General features: G+C 41.0%; 1 protein-coding gene across 1 annotated transcript; it reads right to left on the bottom strand.

Annotated features, from left to right (window-relative positions):
* On the bottom strand, positions 4,431-19,105 carry TMIGD1 (transmembrane and immunoglobulin domain containing 1). Its single transcript, XM_005693291.3, has 6 exons — positions 18,928-19,105; positions 17,515-17,793; positions 11,244-11,519; positions 6,350-6,453; positions 5,398-5,438; positions 4,431-4,547 (listed from the first exon to the last, which is right to left on the bottom strand). Exons 1-6 carry the CDS (start codon positions 19,007-19,009, stop codon positions 4,544-4,546), a joined length of 786 nt encoding a protein of 261 aa, XP_005693348.1. The 5' UTR covers positions 19,010-19,105; the 3' UTR covers positions 4,431-4,543.

The raw sequence follows: 19,740 nt of genomic DNA on the forward strand, positions 1-19,740 counted from the left end.
ATTACTGCCTTATTTTGAGAGATGGCTAAAAGCCACCCCAACTTTTTAGCAACCACCACCCTTATCGGCAGCCATTAACATCGAGGCCAGACCTTTCACCAGCCAAAGGAATATAACTTACCAAGAGTTCAGATGACAGTTAGCATTATTTAGCAATAAAGTATTTTAAAACTAAGGAATGCATGTTGTTTTTAGACACAATGCTATTACATACTCAATAGACTACACCGTAGAGTGTGAACATAACTTTTATATGCACCAAAAGCCAAAAAAATTGTGACTCATTTCACTGCAATGTTTGCTTTGTTGCAATGTATCCACAACATCTCTGATGAGGAATTCCTGTACTACTAACTATATTGCTGATCTTGTTCGTGTCATCAATTGTCTTGCTATTCACACCCTGCACACTGTTCATTGAACCCAGGGTAGGCAAAGCACAAGCTTAGAGGCTGGAGGAAGACACAAAGGGCCGTAGGAACTACATGCTAAGTGTGCTAAGTCACTTCGGTCATGTCCAACTCTTTGTGACCCTATAGACTGTAGCCCATCAGGCTCCCCTGTCCAAGGGATTCTCCAGGCAAAAATACTGGAGTGGGTTGCCATGCCCTCCTCCAGGGGATCTTCCAACCCAGGGATCGAACCCAGGTCTCCTGCATTGCAGGCGGATTCTTTACCAGCTGAGCACAAGGGAAGCCCAAGATTACTGGAGTGGGTAGCTTATCCCTTCTCCAGCAGATCTTCCCAACCCAGGAATCAAAGCGGGGTCTCCTGCATTGCAGGTGGATTCTTTACCAACTGAGCTATCAGGGAAGTCTGTAGGAACTGCAGGCATGTTTATTCTCTCCTGGCTGGCACAGCAGCCATACCACAACCTCTCTCCTCTCGTGGCTGACCCAACGGACACAGCCCTGCTGCAGGAGTAACGACCCCACATAACACGGCCACGACACAACCAGAACACAGCATAACCTCAGTGCCTCAAAGCCTTCTCAGATGGTGCTTATACACGTTTACAGAACAGAAGTAGCCCACAGCCAAGCAAGTACTTCACGAGGCGCATGCACAGCGCTACAAATGCGCTCAACTGTTACACAGTCGTTACTTATAAAAGGTGGAGTGAGAGAGACTGAACACGCCATCCTGGCTAGTTTACTCCACAAATAACTAACCACCCTTTGACTTGGTTCTTTGGGATCATGCTTGAGCTCTGGGGGCTAGCAGGCTACGAGTCAAATTTATGAGAGATGTTTCACAAGAATCTCCATGAGACAAGGAAAAACCAATCCATACCAAGTTGTAATAGCTTCCCTAGCAGAGAGCGACATATATTGGGGTGAGAGGATTCTTCTACTCCTTGACATGCATGATTTTAAAAAAGCTTTTTAAATTAGGCGAATTACACATGAAAATCCAGATTTGTGACTTCTCTTAAAGAATAAGATCTGTCCCCAGTGGTGGCGATTAGCCTTCTTTTACGCATAGACGTGCTATTTGCCACAGTGTCTACCACTCCCTATTGTTTTACATCTAGCCTGCTTCACCCATTAATCAGCTTGACCCCTGTAAGAATTTGACTTTATGACCCCTGGCGTAAAGGTTCAGTAAAGTGGTCACCAACATGGTGATGACAAGGGTAAAGTTGGCTAGCTATTTGGTTGTAAGCTATTTTCAATGATTCAGAAAGCCTAATTGCAATGCTTATATTGTTAACCTCTAAAAGGCTACATAGGTTAATGATAGTATGGGATTAATTTTCTTTTAAATGGAATTACATCAACTGGGTAATTGTGTTGCTATAAAAGAAGCTCAGACTGACAAGTAGATATCATTGATAAATGGTGTTTAAATTGAGAAAACTGATGACTATTATTTAATTAATAAAATTTGTTTGATAGGCCAGTTCTTTCAAAATATGGGGCCAAAAAAGAAATAATTATGAAAGGTGTCCTTATTAATAAAAAAGTTAAGAAGACAATGACTGGATTTTTCTGTCACTTCTCCACTGGTGTTTATAGTCCAAAGGATTAAAATCAGATGAGGAATTGGAATTGCAGGAATCTCATAGTAGGTAGAGAAAACATTGGGGAAAGTTTATGGGACTTCTTTCCTTCTTTTAATTTTTTAATTATTTTTTAAAATTGAAGTATAGTTTATTTACATATGGGGTTTCTGCTGAGTCCTAGAAATTCATGTCTTTCTAAGACAGGCTCTAGGCTAAATTTTAATTGTAAATAATACACATAGTTTTAATACAGCCTCTGTGTTTCTCCAAACTGTAAGGCAAAATGAGAGGCAATGGCCATTTGTAATATTGCTGTGCTGTGTTAAGACTAGTTAAGGTTCCCTGTCTGTGCTAATGTACAAGGTCACTGTATTTAATAAGGGTGAAGAAACTCTTTCTTGATGACCTGTAATTCTCAAGGATTGTTATATGTCCTAGTACAAAGCTGATTCATAAATCTACTAGGCGGGGCAAAGCTATTACATTCTCAGTATTACTTGCTAACTCCCTTAAACATTTAACTAAACTATGTATCTTTTGAGGATCATAGAATTTTCAAGCTCAGATGAAAATTAATTTCAATTCTCAATCCAACTTCCTCATTTTCCAAAGGCCCAGTCTCTAATCTTCCAACTTTTCACAATGCTCCTACCTTATCCTTACAGCATTTTCACAGGGCTTCCAAATTCTAGTTTGAGAAATCCTGAATGAAGGCTTCTCCACAAAACCTACTGGGGCCTCCAAGAAGACAGAGAAATCTGTGCACCGCAGTCTTTAACAGTGTCTCTCTCTCTCCCCATCTCATGCTGACGTTTCCAAGGAAGCAAAGAGGAGCCTAACAGGAGGATGTGTCTATTTTTCTTAGAAAAAAGACTGTGAAGATTTCATACATTCTGCTCATTTCTTCTCTTTACTTATATGTCAATAAAGGGGCTTTTAATCACCATCTGACATAAGCTCTCTCTCTTTCACTGTGACACATTTAGCTACTGCAACGTTAGACAAAATAGTTTTTTCTAAGTTAGAGTGAGAACACAGCAGAGACCTCAAAGGTGCTTCTGGTCAGGGCTGGCTTTCCCCACGTGCGTGTGCACTGTGTCACTTCAGTCGTGTCTGACTCTTCGCAACTCTATGGACCATAGCCCATCAGGCTCCTTTGTCCATGGGATTCTCCAGGCCAGAATACTGGAGTGGGTAGCCGATCCCTCCTCCAGGGGATCTTCTGGACTCAGGGATTGAACTCATGTCTCTAACGTCTCCTGCATTGCCTGGCAGGATCTTTACCACCAGCACTACCTGGGAAGCCCTACCTCTCCCCATAACCCACCCCAGTTGTGTGGGAAAGTGAAGCAGAGATGCTTAGGGTGGGGGGAATGAAGAGAGAATGGAAGTGGGAAAAGTCAGCGATAAATGATGAGAGCTGAAATTTTAGACGGAGATAGGGACTTCCCTGGTGGTCAGTGGTCAAGACTCTGTGCTTCCAGTGCAGAGGATGTGGGTTCAGTCTGTGGTAAGATCCCATGTGCTATGCAGCCAAAAAATTAAAAATAAATTAAATTGAAGTATATGAGAAGACTGGGGCTTTTCAGGTGGCTCAGTGGTAAAGAATCCTTCTGCCAAGTGGGAGATGCAGGTTTGATCCTTGGGTGGGAAGATCCCCTGGAGAAGGAAAAGGCAACCCACTCCAGTATTTTTGCCTGGGAAATGCCATGGACAGAAGAGCCTGGTGGGCTACAGTCTATGGGGTCGTAAGAGTCAGACGTAACTTGGTAACTAAACAACAACAACATACAAGAAGAGTACAAGCTGATTCAAAATATTGCTGGATCTATGCAAAAGGGGCAAAGGACACTAGGGAAGCAAACATTCTGGCCAGCCTCTGTCCCTTGTTGTTTTCATCTTCATCACTACATAAATCTCACAAAGTTTGTGACTGTCAACCACGATAAGATGAGAAAAATAAGGACATCTGTTGAGTTTTTTTAATAATACTGAATTCTTTCGTTTAAAGGAATATCTTATATTCTGAGATTATCTCATTCCTTTTTTAGTCCTAGAACATTTCTCTTTTGAAATGACAGTGAAGGTAGATATAATTAATATTACTTATGTGTTTCCTTGGCAAGTTTATAAATTGATCCCTCTATGTTGTGCCCAACTCCTGTATTTTTTGGGGAGCGTACTGATTCGTGAAACCCAAATGTCTATTAATTTCCTACCTAGAAAAATACACAATAAATGTAAATGGTTGCCAACCTTTTCAGGACAAATTTCAATTAATTAACATATGCTTCAAGGAGAAGACTTTTAAAAAATCTTATTTTTCAATCTTAACAGCTTTCTTCCTGAAAGTGTTCTGCATGTATATCAAATTAGTCATAACAACTACTGCTAAGTGATTAATGAAACACTTCTTCAGAACCTCTGACAATTAGACAGGAATGAATTTAATAATAGCAATAAATACAGATGGGACTACATAAATCAAGGAGGTCCTGATGCAAAACTCTTGCTGTAATAGATGGCATCTCAATTTCCTCATCTGAAATGAATCAAGAAATTAATCATAAGGATGATCATAGCACTAAAGAAAAAACAAAACAAAACAAAATCATACTCTTGATGAATAGAATGCTAGATTTCTAATTTATATTTGCTCAAAACTTTGATATAGTTCCTTGCATTTTGGCATCTAGTATTACTGCTAAAACTCTAGAAACTTTATTATCTTAGTGATTTTTTAAAATTTGAAAATTCATACTCTTGGAAAGAATGCCTCCATTCTTTCTACCCACCACTTAACTCAGGTATGCTGGAGCTAACAGACTAAAGGAAGCTCCAAAAAGAAGGCAGTATTTTGGATGAGGAATGTGGCTTCTGACCTGCTTGTGAAGGAGAAGGCAACAGTGGCTTCCCCCAGGCTAAACTCTCTAGGAAGCTTACTCTGCATGGCAATAAAAGGCAGTTGGACATGCATTAGCCTGAAACTGCTTAAAGAGAGAGTAAGCTTGAGACCAAAAGTGGGGAGGCTCAGGAGGAAGGGGATATACCTCTACAGATAGCTGATTCACTTTATTGTACAGCAGAAACTAACACAACATTGTAAAGCAATTATAGTCCAATAATAAAATTTTAAAAGTAAAACGAAAAACAAACAAACAAAAAGATCAAAGGTGTTCTCCATTCTAAGCAAGATTCCAACCTCGCCTCACCCGTCTTCCTCTAGAGTGAAGGCAGATTCTCCTCCACCCTCCATTCTCCCCTGGACCGCTTCACCTTCTAGCACCTCCCGTCTCTGGAGGAGTTTGCCCGCGATGGGTTTTATGATGCACATTACTGACTGCTATCCATCTGCTTATGGAAAATCATTGACCCCAGCCCAGAGTACTTACAGAGCTGTTCTGCACTGAGGGCCTTGATCCTTTCTGCAGAGCTGAAAGCAAACACAACCAGGGACAATGAATTTGCTGCTGTGCTAAGGCTAATGGATAAACATTTTGAATGCCTCCAGGTGGCTCAAGGGACAGGAAACCCAAATGTCTGTTAATCTTCTATCTAGAAAAATACACACCAATGAGTCTAGGTCTTATTTCTTTGGCCGCATTTATCATTTTTGTTTAACCTAAGAAAATATAATTCCACACTGGTGTTTTAGAGATTTTCAGCCACCTTTGCCTTCCTTTGGGACTGGATTGACTGGTGGAGTCAAAGGCATAGCTTTAACCTATGCACTCTGCATCACGTACTATGCATCACTCTAACCAACAAGGTTAACCATTCAGCAATTCAAACTCCAGTGCAATGCAGCCAGGGCCTGCGGCTGTGCCCAAGAGGTGAGCAGCAAGTGCCATCTTTTTCACACAGATCTCTGAATCCAGAGCTGATGTGCCTCTATATTTATTTCTTGTACCAAAGGCACCATAACAACAATCAAGAGAAATTTTCAATGGAGAAAAGTCAGCCCCTACTTCTAACATCACAACTATTTTCATTCAGGTCTGGTCCGTATGCACTTCTATCCTCTGTAAAGTTGTACTCATAATATAGGCACAGCTTTTATTCCCTTGAGCCACTTCCAACTGAGATCTCATGGTAGAGAGACCAGATTGTTCAAGTATGGTTCCTGACTCTGTAGTCATTTATAGCACCCGTTCTCTGCCTTTATTTAGATGACTTTATGGGAAGATTACCCTGGAGAAGAGCATGGCAACCCACTCCAATATTCTTGCCTGGAGAATCCCACAGACAGAAGAGCCTGATGGGCTATAGTTCATGGGGTCACAAAGAGCTGGACATGACTGAAGCAACTTAGCACGCATGCACATAGCTTAAACACTCAGATACCTTCATTATTTTTTTTCTTCTGGCAATCAATCCAAAGACCAAGGTCAGAAAGACCACAACACATGCAGCAATAATGGGTTCTATTGGTACAGTTGAGGCTTTATCTGTTGGAAATGCAAAGACAGGAAATAAGAAAGTAACATTTATATGCTTCTAATTTATGTATTCCAAGTATGTCCCAGCTATGATGCTTTGCACTTAACATTTTGCATCTTCTTAATTAAATTTCCAAACAATTCCCAAATGTATTATCATCTTTTTTTTTACAGGTGAGGAACCAGGGGCTTTGAGAGATTAGAACGTTTGTCCAAGGCCACAGAATTAGTAACTAGCAGAGACAGGTTTTGAATCCATTTCTTTTTGGAAGGATATAATTTATTATCTATATTATTCATATTATTAATATGAGTAACTCCCCCAAAGTCAGATCTTTTTGTGTATGATCCATAATTTTTGCCATGCAGAAAGCAGAAGTAGGCTGAAATCAACGCTTTTTTTTGTCTTTTGCAAAACCCGAATGATATTGTGAGGATTCATTAAGGGAGAGAGAGAGAGGAGGTTTTGAGGGCAAGAAGAGGAAAGGTAAGGAAACTGCTGGACTAAGGAGAGAGAAGTCTGTGAGTCCCAGGAGCAGCAAGACCCTGGTAGCTGTGCTATGATGGTGCCCCAAGCAGGACACAAGACATTATACAGGGTAGCTGCACGGTGCGCCTAGGGAAGAAGAACTCTGAGCATCAGCCTTCGCAAACTTGGCAAAGGATTTCATCTCTCTCTCCAGGGCTTCCTGGGTGGTGCAGTAGGAAAGAATCCATCTGCCAATGCAGGAGATGCAAGAGATGTGGGTTCAATCCCTGGATCAGGAAGATCCCCTGGAGTAGGAAATGGCCACCCACTCCAGTATTTTTGCTTGGAGAATCCCATGAACAGAGGAGCCTGACGGGCTACAGTCCATGGGGTCGCAAAGATTCAGACATGACTGAGTAGGCATGCGCTCACACACATTACATGATATGGAAGAAGAGAGAGTCTACTTTTAACTAGAACTAGGGCACCAGCTGCCTGAAAGTGAAAGCCCATTCCCTATTTTGTTTTCTGAACATCTGGTAAACTCAGAGCTCTTCTGTATTATAGTACAGTGCTTGTATACTTTCTAAGAGCTTATGAAACATTTGAGATCTGAAAAAAAAGTATTGGCTCCTAAGTATGAAAATAAAGTGGCGAAATTAATCAGAACTAATAAACATTTGTGTGCTATGTGTGTGGTGTGTGTGCTCAGGTGCTCAGTCATGTTCAACTCTTTGTGATTCCATGGACTGTAACCCACCAGTCTCCTCTGTCCATGGGATTTTCCAGGCAAGAATACATCCAGGGATTAAACCCATGTCTCTTGAGCCTTCTGCATTGGCAGGTGGATTCTTTACCACTGTGCCACCTGGGAAGCCTTTAATAAATGTTTAAGCATTTATAAAATCTAACTTTGCTTCCACTATAACCCAACTGTTAAATAATAATAATGTTTAAACCACAAGAGCCAAATTAATAACTTATTTATAATACAATTCAAAATGTATGCAAGTTTCAAATGCCCTTTCAAATTTTTAGAGCAAAAAAGTATAGTTATTACTTCATTTTAATGTAGTTGATATGGTATGAGATGAAACTTACAAATGCAAGCATGCTTAAAGTCAGCAAAGCTATTTAAATGACTCTGTCTAAGCTCTTGGATTCTGATGCCCACTGTAGGAGGGAGAAGGGCTCCAATCATGGCTGTGATAAAATTTTGGGAATGTGCTATCTACTGTATAATTGAGTTTGTGCAGTGGGTGCTATCAACAGATTTTTACTAAATGATGACTATGCGCTAGGTGCTGTTCTTAGCCCTGCAAAAAATAGAACAAGCATGGAAGGATCCAGTCTCTGAGGATCTCATATTCTAGGAGGAGAGACAGACATTAAAGAAACAAAAACTAAAGATTGAGATAGTGTTTGTAAAGGACAAAGAGTCAAGAGATAGTGCAATACATGAGGGATAAAAGAAAGAGACAAGGGGAAGAAGAGATTTTAGATTAATTCCAAAGTCCAAGCCCTATATGCCTCAAGGTTATGAAATGGGGTTTATCCCTTCATAATTTTATGACACACTATTAATTTTTTAATAATATTTTTAAATTTTCTTTGCCCAATTTATTGATTGATTGATTGATTTAATTTTACTTTTTGGCCACAAGGCACATGGGATCTCAGTTCCCCAACCAGGTATCCAACCCGTGCCCCCTGCAGAGGAAGCATGGACTCTTCACCACTGGACCACCAGTGAAGTCCTACTATTTACCTTTTAATCATTTTCTTCTCTATTATGTGTCTAGTTCTGGTTCTGGATAATTTTAGAGAGTAGATTAAGCATTTTTTACTCTTGCTCCCTTTTGGTTGTTGCTAATAATTATCCTAATGGAGGTATGGGTAGCATTAACCCTCTGGAGAAGCTCTGTTCAGCTGGTTTCCTTGAAAGCCCTGACTCTGTAACAGCCATCCCCGGGATACACCAAAAGACCTCTTAGGGGGGATACCTTATACTTGTAGTGAGTGCCAATGAAAGATGTCAAAATGAAGGGGAGGCAAAGGTGGGAAAATTGGGGGAAAAAAATCAGAAATCAGCCACCGATCGGAATGTCTTTACCAAGCTGAATAACATGAAGCCACATGTAACAGCTTTTACTCCATACACAAACCTGAAACAAACTGCCTGACCCACTGGCTCACTCTGGATTCCAAGTTTCTGTTGAAAGTGAGTGGCAAACGTAACTGCATCTCTTCCCTCCACTCTCTTATTTATAACCAGATCTGGTATTCTCCCCCTCCCCCACCCCGCCCATATTCATTATGGTAAAATAATCTCAACATGTGGCTAAAGTCCTGTGCTCAAGAAAAGATCCGTGATGTCATTCCCCACTTTGCACGGCCTCATTTAGAAACTGCCCCCACTGAGGCATGAAACTAGAAGAGCTCATGGCAAACCTGGCATTTTGCCTGGGCACCATCAGCGGAGCGCTTCTGCTCCTCGGGCACCCGACAGCCGGGGAAGTCATAAAGCAGCAAGAAATCAGAAAAGCCAGTTGGTTTGGAAGCGCTCCACCCAAAACAGGATGCCGCCCACCTGAAAGCTAATTTGCCAAGCTAGCATCCTGCTTGCTGCACGAGCTGCCTGCTTAATGTGACATAGAGCCATTATGATTCCTTTTTAATCAAAAGTTTGTGGGTTTGGTTTTTAAAGGAAATAGCCCCTGGGAATACTGTCACTGTTCCCCAGAACAAATTACTGAATGTACCAGTAATCACAGTGATGGGCATTCAATTGGCAGCCCTTCCTCCTCACCATTCATTCTATTGGTAGCCTAGTAAGCAATCCCTATGGTTACATGACCAACGGGGGTTCATTTGGCTTCCTGAGGCCTGGCAAGAAAGACATGAGGGGGCACAAGGAGGCAGGTGACAAAGAGAATCACTTTCTATCAGGATACAGGAGCCTCAGCTTGTTTGACTGCTTCTAGCATCCTGGCCCCAGACCAGGAAATGTGTGCGTGAGCATTTTATCCACCTGCCCCACCAGGTATCTTGCCATTCTCTTTCTGTATGAAGGAGAAATACGAGGACTGCGAGACACTTGGCGCTTTATTTGTTCATTATTATCGCAGAGGTCATAAACCTGGGTAAAGAAAGCATGAAGCTAAAAGAAAGAACCTGTTTCCCTTTCCTTTCCTTTGCTCAAAAAGCAGTATCCTATCTGGAATGGGAATAATTCTGCTAAAAGAAAGGACTAGAATTCCTGGGGTGGAGATAATTCTCCAAAGAAAATTCTAGCTACTAATCATAATGGTCATCATTATTTGTTGTCACACAAAAAAATATTTACCGAGTATCTGACTTTTGTACTGTGCTGTGAAAATGTTAGTCGCTCAGTCATGTCCAGCTCTCTGCGACCCCATGGACTGTACCAGGCTCCTCTGTCCATGGAATTCTCCAGGCAAGAATATTGGAGCGGGTAGCCATTCCCTTCTCCAGGGGATCTTTCCGGCCCAGAGATTGAACCTGGATCTCCTGCACTGCAGGCAGATTCTTTACTGTCTGAGCCACGAGGGAAGCCCTTTGTACTATGATAGATATTACTTTAAAAAGAGTGTTACCTTTGTGGATGGACCTAGAGAGTATTATGCTATCTGTCCATTTGACAGATAAAGACAAATACTGTATGCTACTTCTTATATGTGGAATTAAAAAAAAAATGAATGTATAAAACAAAACAGAAACAGACTCACAGATAGAGAAAACAGGCTAGTGGATACCAGTGAGGAGAGGGAAGAATAGAGAAGCAAGATAGAGGTATAAGATTATGAGAAGCAAACTCTGTGCAAACAGCAAGGTATATTGCTCGACAGGGGCTCCCCAATTGGCACAGTGGTAAAGAATCCTCCTGCCAGTGCAGGAGATGCCAGAGACTCCCTGGGTGGGAAAGATCCCCTGCTGGAGGAAATGGCAACCCGCTTCAGTATTCTTGCCGGGGAAATCCTGTGGACAGAGGAGCCTGGTGTACTACAGTCCATGGGGTCACATAAGAGTCAGACAGGACTAAGTACACACATACATACTGTACAACACAGGAAAATATAGCCATTGTTCCATGGCAATATTCGTGAAATAATATATATTTAATTATATATATAATATTATATATAAAGAATATATAATAAAGAATAATAATAACACTATAATAAATTAAAGTGTAATAATGTGAAAGGGAGTATCATTTATAAAATATTAACACCATGCGTTACACGTGAAACTAACATAGTATTGTAAATCAACTATATTTCAGTAAATAAATAAACGAGAGAGTTACCTTTGACAATAAGGTGAAAGTCCTTGGTCTTTGTTTCTATCAGTGAATTGGCAATACAGCTGTAAGTCCCATTGTCGGATTTCTTGACTTTTGTGATTGACAGTTGAAGATACTCGCTTGTCTGTTGGATTCGGTGATGGTTCTCTAAGTTCAAGATGCCACCGTTTCTATACCACATCATTTGAGCCTGGGGGTTGGATTTCACATTGCAAACTAACTTCACATCACTGCCTTCCTCAGCTGTTTGGAAGTCATTTCCACTTAGGAGAGGAGGAACTGCAAGATTGAAACATTTAGGTTTAATTAGCAGATAAGCATTATTGTCAGCGTTCAAGATCTTCCTTCCAGCTATCTCATCCATTTTACAAACATTTATTGAGCACCTACTGTATGCCAAGCACTGGGCTAGGAACCAGGAATACAATGGTAAATAACATACATCCATTCTCTTTTTCTTTTTTGGCCGTACCACACAGGATATGGGATCTTATTCCCAGACCAGGGATCAAACCTGCATCTGCTGTATTAGCAGCATGGAGTCTTTACCACTGGACAGTCAGGGAAGTTGCATACATCCATTTTCAAATTTAAGAGAGCTTTTAATGTGGTGGGGAAGATACACCATGAAACAAATGTATATAAACATGAATCTCTGTCAAGGAGATGATTTGTAACACATGGAAGCATATAAGCCTTGAGACTTTGCTGAGAACTAATATTAAAAACTAATCTGTGCTACTTTGGGATAAAACAGTGTAATATTAAGAAAGCAGGTGCTGCAGTGAGCCCCAATTCTACCTACGTTACTTACTGTGACCTACAGAAAGCTACTTAACTGAAAAGTGACTGTTTAGTTTTCTCATCTAAAAAGTGGGATAACACCTTCCGAGTTGCTGTGAAGATGAAAGGACAGAATGCCTGTGAAGAATTTACCGCAATGCTAGTTCCTGTTATTATTGCGGTGGTGGTAGAGGTGGGGCGGTTTGAGGGCTCCTCACACCCTCTATTTTCGCCTTGTATGTAATCACGCTTGCCCTGATCACAGATCTACCAATGCACATTTGCATTTCCACGATGATCTTCCAGAAATAATGTCCTTCTCTCAGAAGGCACTCCAGTTGTGGCAACTCCGGCATCCATGAAAGGTGAGCGTGACCTTGAGCCCCTCTCATCCCTCTGTGTGAACGACTGCTTTTTTTTTTTTTAAGTCTTTATTGAATCAGTTACAATATTGCTTCTGTTTTATGCTTTGGTTTTTTGGCCATAAGGCATGTAGGATCTTAGCTCCCCAACCAGGGAGTTCCCTGTGAGCAACTTCTTATTCCCTTCATGATAAGGACATCTGTAGACCCATGTGTCAAACACATTTTGCTTCAGCTAATTCCAACCCTTACTCCCACCAGTGTTTTTCAACATCTAGAGGGAGAAATGGCCAAGCTGAGTCTCCTCTTTTGCATGTCCCTTGCATTTTTTTGGCCAAGGTACAGAAGAGTAATAAAATGCATGAAAAGTGGTGGGATTGTTGGGCCATATGGTAGCTCTATTTTCAGTTTTTTAAGGAAACTCCATATGTTCTCCATAGTGACTGTATCAATTTACATTCCCATCAATTGTGCAAGAGGGTTCCCTTTTCTCCACACCCTCTCTAGCATTCATTGTAGATATTTTGATGATGGCCATTCTGACCTATGTGAGGTGACACCCTGTTGTAATTTTGACTAGCATTTCTCTAATAATCAGTGATGTTGGGCATCTGTTTTTTCATGCTCCTCTTGGCCATTTGTATATCTTTTTCAGCGAGATGTCTATTTAGGTCTTTTCCTTGTTTTTTGATTGGTTTGTTTGTTTTGTTGATATTGAGTTCCATGAGCTGTTTGCATATTTTGGAGAATAATCCTTTGTCAGTTGCTTCATTTGTAAATATTTACTCCCATTCTGAGTGTGATCTTTTTTTTCACTTCTGGGTTCCTTTGCTGTTCAAATCTTTTCAGGGCAGGAACAAAGATGAAGATGTGGCAAAGGGATATGTGGTCAAAGGCTGGGAGGAGGAGGGTGGGATGAACTGGGAGATTAGGATTGACACATATACACTGCTGCTGCTGCTGCTGAGTCGCTTCAGTCGTGTCCGACTCTGTGCGACCCCACAGACGGCAGCCCACCAGGCTCCCTCATCCCTGGGATTCTCCAGGCAAGAACACTGGAGTGGGTTGCCATTTCCTTCTCCAATGCATGAAAGTGAAAAGTGAAAACTGAAAGCAAAGCCGCTCAGTGGTGTCCGGCTCGCAGCGACCCCAGGGACTGCAGCCCACCAGGCTCCTCAGTCCACGGGATTTTCCAGGCAAGAGTAGTGGAGTGGGGTGCCATTGCCTTCTCCACTACCATGTGTAAAATAGGTAACTAGTGGGAACCTGCCATGTAGCACTGGGAGCTCAAATCTGCTCTGTGATGACCTGGGGGGTGGGATAGGGAATGGTGTGGGAGGGAGACCCAAGAGGGAGGGGATTAAGTATCAATCAGTTCAGTTCAGTTCAGTCACTCAGTCGTGTCCGACTCTGCAACCCCATGAATCGCAGCACACCAGGCCTCCCTGTCCATCACCAATTCCCGGAGTTTACCCAAACTCATGTCCATTGAGTCGGTGATGCCATTCAGCCATCTCATCCTCTGTTGTCCCCTCTTCCTCCTGCCCCCAATCCCTCCCAGCATCAGAGTCTTTTCCAATGAGCCAACTCTTCGCATGAGGTGGCCAAAGTACTGGAGTTTCAGCTTTAGCATCATTCCTTCCAAAGAACACCCAGGGCTGATCTCCTTTAGAATGGACTGGTTGGATCTCCTTGCAGTCCAAGGGACTCTCAAGGGTGTTCTCCAACACCACAGTTCAAAAGCATCAATTCTTCGGCAGTCAGCTTTCTTCACAGTCCAACTCTAACATCCATACATGACCACAGGTAAAACCATAGCCTTGACTAGACGGATCTTAGTCGGCAAAGTAATGTCTCTGCTTTTGAATGTGCTATCTAGGTTGGTCATAACTTTCCTTCCAAGGAGTAAGCGTCTTTTAATTTCATGGCTGCAGTCACCATCTGCAGTGATTTTGGAGCCCCCAAAATAGCTAATTCACCTCACTGTACAGCAGAAACTAACATAACACTGTAAAGCAATTATACTCCAATAAAAAGTGCATGAAAAGTGGGCAGTAGGAAAGAGATAGAGGCAGAGAATGTGGGGAAAAAGGAGCTTGTATAATCTGCACACTGAATAATTGGACCCTAAGTGGGCTGTGTTATTAATAACTATCTCAGAAGAATGACATTTTGTTGCTCTTTCGAATGTGCTTGAATTCTGTATCCATGTCCAACAAGGATATTATATGGTATTCAGATATGTAGGAAGCTATGAATAGAGAACATGATGGCCAACTATACCAGTTCCACTTATGGACAGGTCCTATTAGTTGTTCCTTTTCATTTAACTGTTTAAAATGAATTTTAAAGCACATCAGCTCTACATGCATGTTCCCTTTTAAAATTACTAGTACATTTCAGATAAAGCTAAGGTCCTCCTTGGCTCCATCCTGGTCACTTCCTGACTCCCCAGAGATACCCAATGCTATGAGTTTCAATGTAAATGCTTGCAGATCTTTTTTTTTTAATATTGTTTTAAAAATACATATGATATACCCATAGGAAATGTATTGGTTTAGGAGGGTGAGAAGGATTTACACAAAAACTCCATTCTCTCAATAGCTTGCATACTTTGAGAGATATTCATGTTGAACCACAGAGTTCTAGCCCATCGCTTTTAGAGTGCTATAGTATAATATCTGACTCTTTACTCATTTTATTTTGATGGGCATCAGGTTATTCTCATTTTTAAAATGCTAAACAATGTCTCAGTAATCATCCTCGTCCATGTCTTTTTGTGCATATGTGCATGTATTTCTCCAGGGTTAACTAACATCTCAAAGCAGATCTGCTAGGTGTTAGGGCTGCTGCTGCTAAGTCGCTTCAGTCATGTCCGACTCTGTGCGACCCCATAGACGGCAGCCCACCAGGTTCCCCCATCCCTGGGATTCTCCAGGCAAGAACACTGGAGTGGGTTGCCATTTCCTTCTCCAATGCATGAAAGCGAAAAATGAAAGGGAAGTCGCTCAGTCGTGTCTGACTCTTAGCGACCCCCTGGACTGCACCCTACCAGGCTCCTCAGTCCATGGGATTTTCCAGGCAAGAGTACTGGAGCGGGGTGCCATTGCCTTCTCCGTGTTAGGGGAGGTGCACTTTAAATTTTGATGGATATTGCAAAAGAGGTGGTCTCAGTTTACGCTTTCAGCAATAACACATAAAAGAAGCTTCTGAACATCCTCCACCAAATAGTGTATTATGAAGCTTCCATTTAGTTTTCAGTCTGCTATTTAGAACAATAATCCATAATACTTCCTCAAGATTGCACATGATATTCTTGCCACTTTATGACCTTACTTTGATTTATTGATTGATGAATTTATTGTCACTATGAATCACTAACCAATTTTTTTTATATATGTGCAACAATGGTATTTAAGAGGTGATTATAAAGATGATATTAAATACAGAATCAGGCTGGAAAACTGAAAATCATTTCTTTAACCCACTGGATCATATTATCAGCATTTCTACTGTGTCTCTATGAAGAAGGTACAATGGGAAGAGCGCTGGATTAGGAGGCTGGGGATTTTGTGTTCTGTTCTCAGCCCCAGATGTGATCATTAGGGCTCTCATTCTGGGCCTCAGTTTCCTCATCTGTCATTTTATAAGGATTTCAAAACTTCCAAGGTAACCCTGATAGTCTTGGATTTGAACAAAGTTGCCAAGGGAAAGCTTATTAAAAATCACATTTTATTGGGACTTCCCTGGTAGTCCAGTGGTTAAGACAGTGCTCCCAATACAGGGGGAACAGGTTTGATCCCTGGCCAGGAAACTAAGATCCTACATGGTGAAAAAAAAAAAAAATCAGAGTTTATTTCCTATATTCATAGAAAATAAAAGCTCCATTGCCCAGGAACATGTAAGTGATTCATTCTGAAAGCTTCAGGATGCCAGCAGATTCCAGACCTGAATTCCTTGTCCTTTTCTCCACCCTTTTACCTCAGGGGCAATGGCATCAATTTTTCACAGAAAAGCTTGCTGAGCTCATGGGATCAAATAGCTTTGACTTTTTATTACCAGGTTCCAAGTCCAGAGCTTTTCCTACCAGACCATGCCATATTATTACCCTTACTCACATCACCCCTCACCACAGCAGCCACACCTGCCTCACATAGATCCAATTTTCCACCCAAACCACCTAAATGCTCACCTCCATGAACGTATTCAAAGGACCCCAACCTCAGATAGTTCCACCAATGGGTTACCAATACCTGTAACCCAACCATCAACGAGTTTCACCCTTGAGAGTTTAAGGTGATGCTAAAAGATCCCCAACGGGTATTTTTCTAAGTAGAACACAAACACTAGAAACCACAAAGGAAAAGACTGGTAATTTTAAATATGTAAACATTTTAAATTTCAATGTAGCAAAAAAAGTATTTTAAAATGCCCAAAATAAATAGAAGAAATAGTTTTATTGTAATTCAAAACAAAAATGGCTAATTTCCTTAATGTATTGGATTGGCCAAAATGTTTTGCCAACATCTTACCAAAGAACCCAGGCAAATAACCAAATAGAAACATGGGTAGAGTACATTAACAGACATTTCATAGGAAAGAGACATGAAAAGCTAATGCATTTATGAAAAAGTGAACACCCTCATTTTTAATTTAGAATATGAAAGTAAAATTTCAGATCAGACTGGCAGATTCTTAGATTTTGAGGATGCTCAGGCTCATGACACTATGGGGAATAGGTACCCTCCCGCGCTGTTGTGGGGTCATAAATAGGGCAGTTCGGCAATATCAAGCAAATGTTAAAATATGCATACTCTTCGGGTCTTCCCTGGTGGTCGACCAGTTGAGAATCCACCTCCCAATGTAGGGGACTCAGGTTTGATTCCTAATCAGGGAACTAAGATCTCACATGCCATGGGGAAACTAAGCCCATGTGCTGGCAGCTACTGAGCCCAAACCCTAGAGTTCAGGCACTGCAACTAGAGAAAGCCCATGCGCTGCAACAAAGACCCAGTGCAGCCAATATATTTATACACACACACACATACTCTTTAGACAGAAGTTTCATCTACTACTTAGTGTAGTACAGACCACACAGACTGATTAGCCGTCTCTTTCCCCTTACTCACAAGTGACATTCAGCACCACTGAGACGGACACCGACTGATTCCTCTGCAACTTGCAGGTAAAGGTGATGCCGTTGTCATCTTCTCTGATGCCCGAGACACAGACGGAGCTGGAGTTGATTTTGTTTCCAGACTTCAAATCCACTCTCCCATCTTCGCGGTACCAGAGAAGTTCTTCATCTCGGGTGTGGTTTTCCACAGCACATTTCAGAGATTCTTGGAGGCCAGGCTCAGTGTCCAGAATATAGTTTTCAGTTTTACCATTCACACTTAAAACAGAACCTGGGCGTGCAGGAAGAGACTGTTAAGGTAGAGTGAACAATCTAAATGGCCATCATCAGAGAACTGGCTAAATAAATTCTGTTCCATCGGTACAATGAAATGCTCTGCAACAATCAAATATAGCCATATTGATCTATGTGATTTTACAAGGAAAAAGATTGATAATGAACTATTAATTAAAAAAAATAAAAGGTTGAAATAATGGTTACCAAATGTTGCTGCACATGGGAATCATTTGCCTAGCTCCCACCCCTGGACATTCTGATTAATTAATATTAGTGTAACCTGGGCACTGGGTGGGGGTTTAAAAAGTCTCCAGGTGACTCTAATACGCAGTGAAGTTTGAGACCCACTGGGTTAGAAAACGATATGTATGGAATTGTCCTATTTATACATACACACACACTCTCTCTCTTTCATATATATATATAAAACCTGGAAGGATACACATCAAAACATTGAGTAGTTATCTCTTAATGATGGGATTTTATTTTTCTTTATTCTTTTCTATATTTCCTTTATGTTACAATAACTGCTTATTACTTTTTAAATCAGAAAGGAAAAGGTTTCTTTCAGGATGGGGCGGGGAACAAATGCAGAAAAGATTTTCACGTAAGTGGTATGCCCAAATAAACAGCAGAGGTTTATTTTAAATAAGATTAGTGAAAGAAAGTGAAAGTTACTCAATCATGTCCTACTCTTTGCGACCCCATGGAGTTCACAGTCCATGGGTTTCTCCAGACCAGAATACTGGAGTGGGTAGCTGTCCCCTTCTCCAGGGGATCTTCCCAATCCAGGGATCAAATCCAGGTCTCCCACCTTGCAGGCGGATTCTTACCAGCTAGGCCACCCAGGAAGCCCAAATATGATTAGTAATGAAATACACTAAAATGTGGGAAAATTCTGGCTGTGGCTATGAAGAGAAGAAAATATTTCACCCAGTCTTCTACTGTTAGAACCATGAAAACAGTTTTCCATTTAATTTTTCACTGTTTTATCTGACTTCTCTACTCTGAACCATACCATCTGTATAATCCTTCCAGTTTGGATTTTCTCTTTTCCCAATTCCCTTGATCATTTTATAATCTGAAATTTTCTTTATTTAAGTAGAGGCCCCAAAGAATATTAACTTACTTGTCATCACATGTGGCAGAAATAGAATCATTAAGAGAAGAAATCCGCATCTTTGTATTAGGCCGCTGGTCTTCTGTGCCATCTTTAATGAATTTACGTCTGATCTGCCAGGGGAAAAATGGAGCAGTTGGTTCTGCACTTTGGTCTACACTGAGCTTATGAACCTTCCTCTTGTCTATTATATATTTAAAATAAAAAGTCCCAGATGAGTCATTCCAGTTATAACGGTACTATTTCTAGTTTTTAATTAAACAATCCTGTTCTGACTACCAAGTTCAAAGTACTTCTAGTTTTCAGGGTTTTTTTTTTTTTTTTTTTAAGACAGCAAGAAAAAGGAAACCACTAGGAAATAGGCTATGGGATAGAGGGCAGCTACAGAGCAAGCCCAGGGGAAGGTAAAACTAGAATGTCTTTAAAAAAAAAATTATTTATTTTTTTATTGAAGGATAATTGCTTTACAGAATTTTGTTGTTTTCTGTCAAACCTCAACATGAATCAGCCATAGGTATACATATATCCCCTCCCTTTTGAATCTCCCTCCCATCTGCCTCCTCATCCCATCCCTTTAGATTGATACGGAGCCCCTGTTTGCGTTTCCTGAGCCATACAGCAAACTCCCGTTGACTATCTATTTTACACATGGTAACATAAGTTTCCATGTTACTTGTTCCATACATCTCACCCTCTCCTGTTAGAATATCATTTTAACACAAAAAGAAGTGAAATTTACTTTCTTCTCAGATAGGATCTACTGCACAAAGTAATTCTGATCTTGAAAGGCTTTCTTGACTCATTCTTGGTAAAGTTGCTCTC

This window comes from Capra hircus, chromosome 19 (assembly GCF_001704415.2).
Source record: "Capra hircus breed San Clemente chromosome 19, ASM170441v1, whole genome shotgun sequence".
NCBI classification, from domain to species: domain Eukaryota; kingdom Metazoa; phylum Chordata; class Mammalia; order Artiodactyla; family Bovidae; genus Capra; species Capra hircus.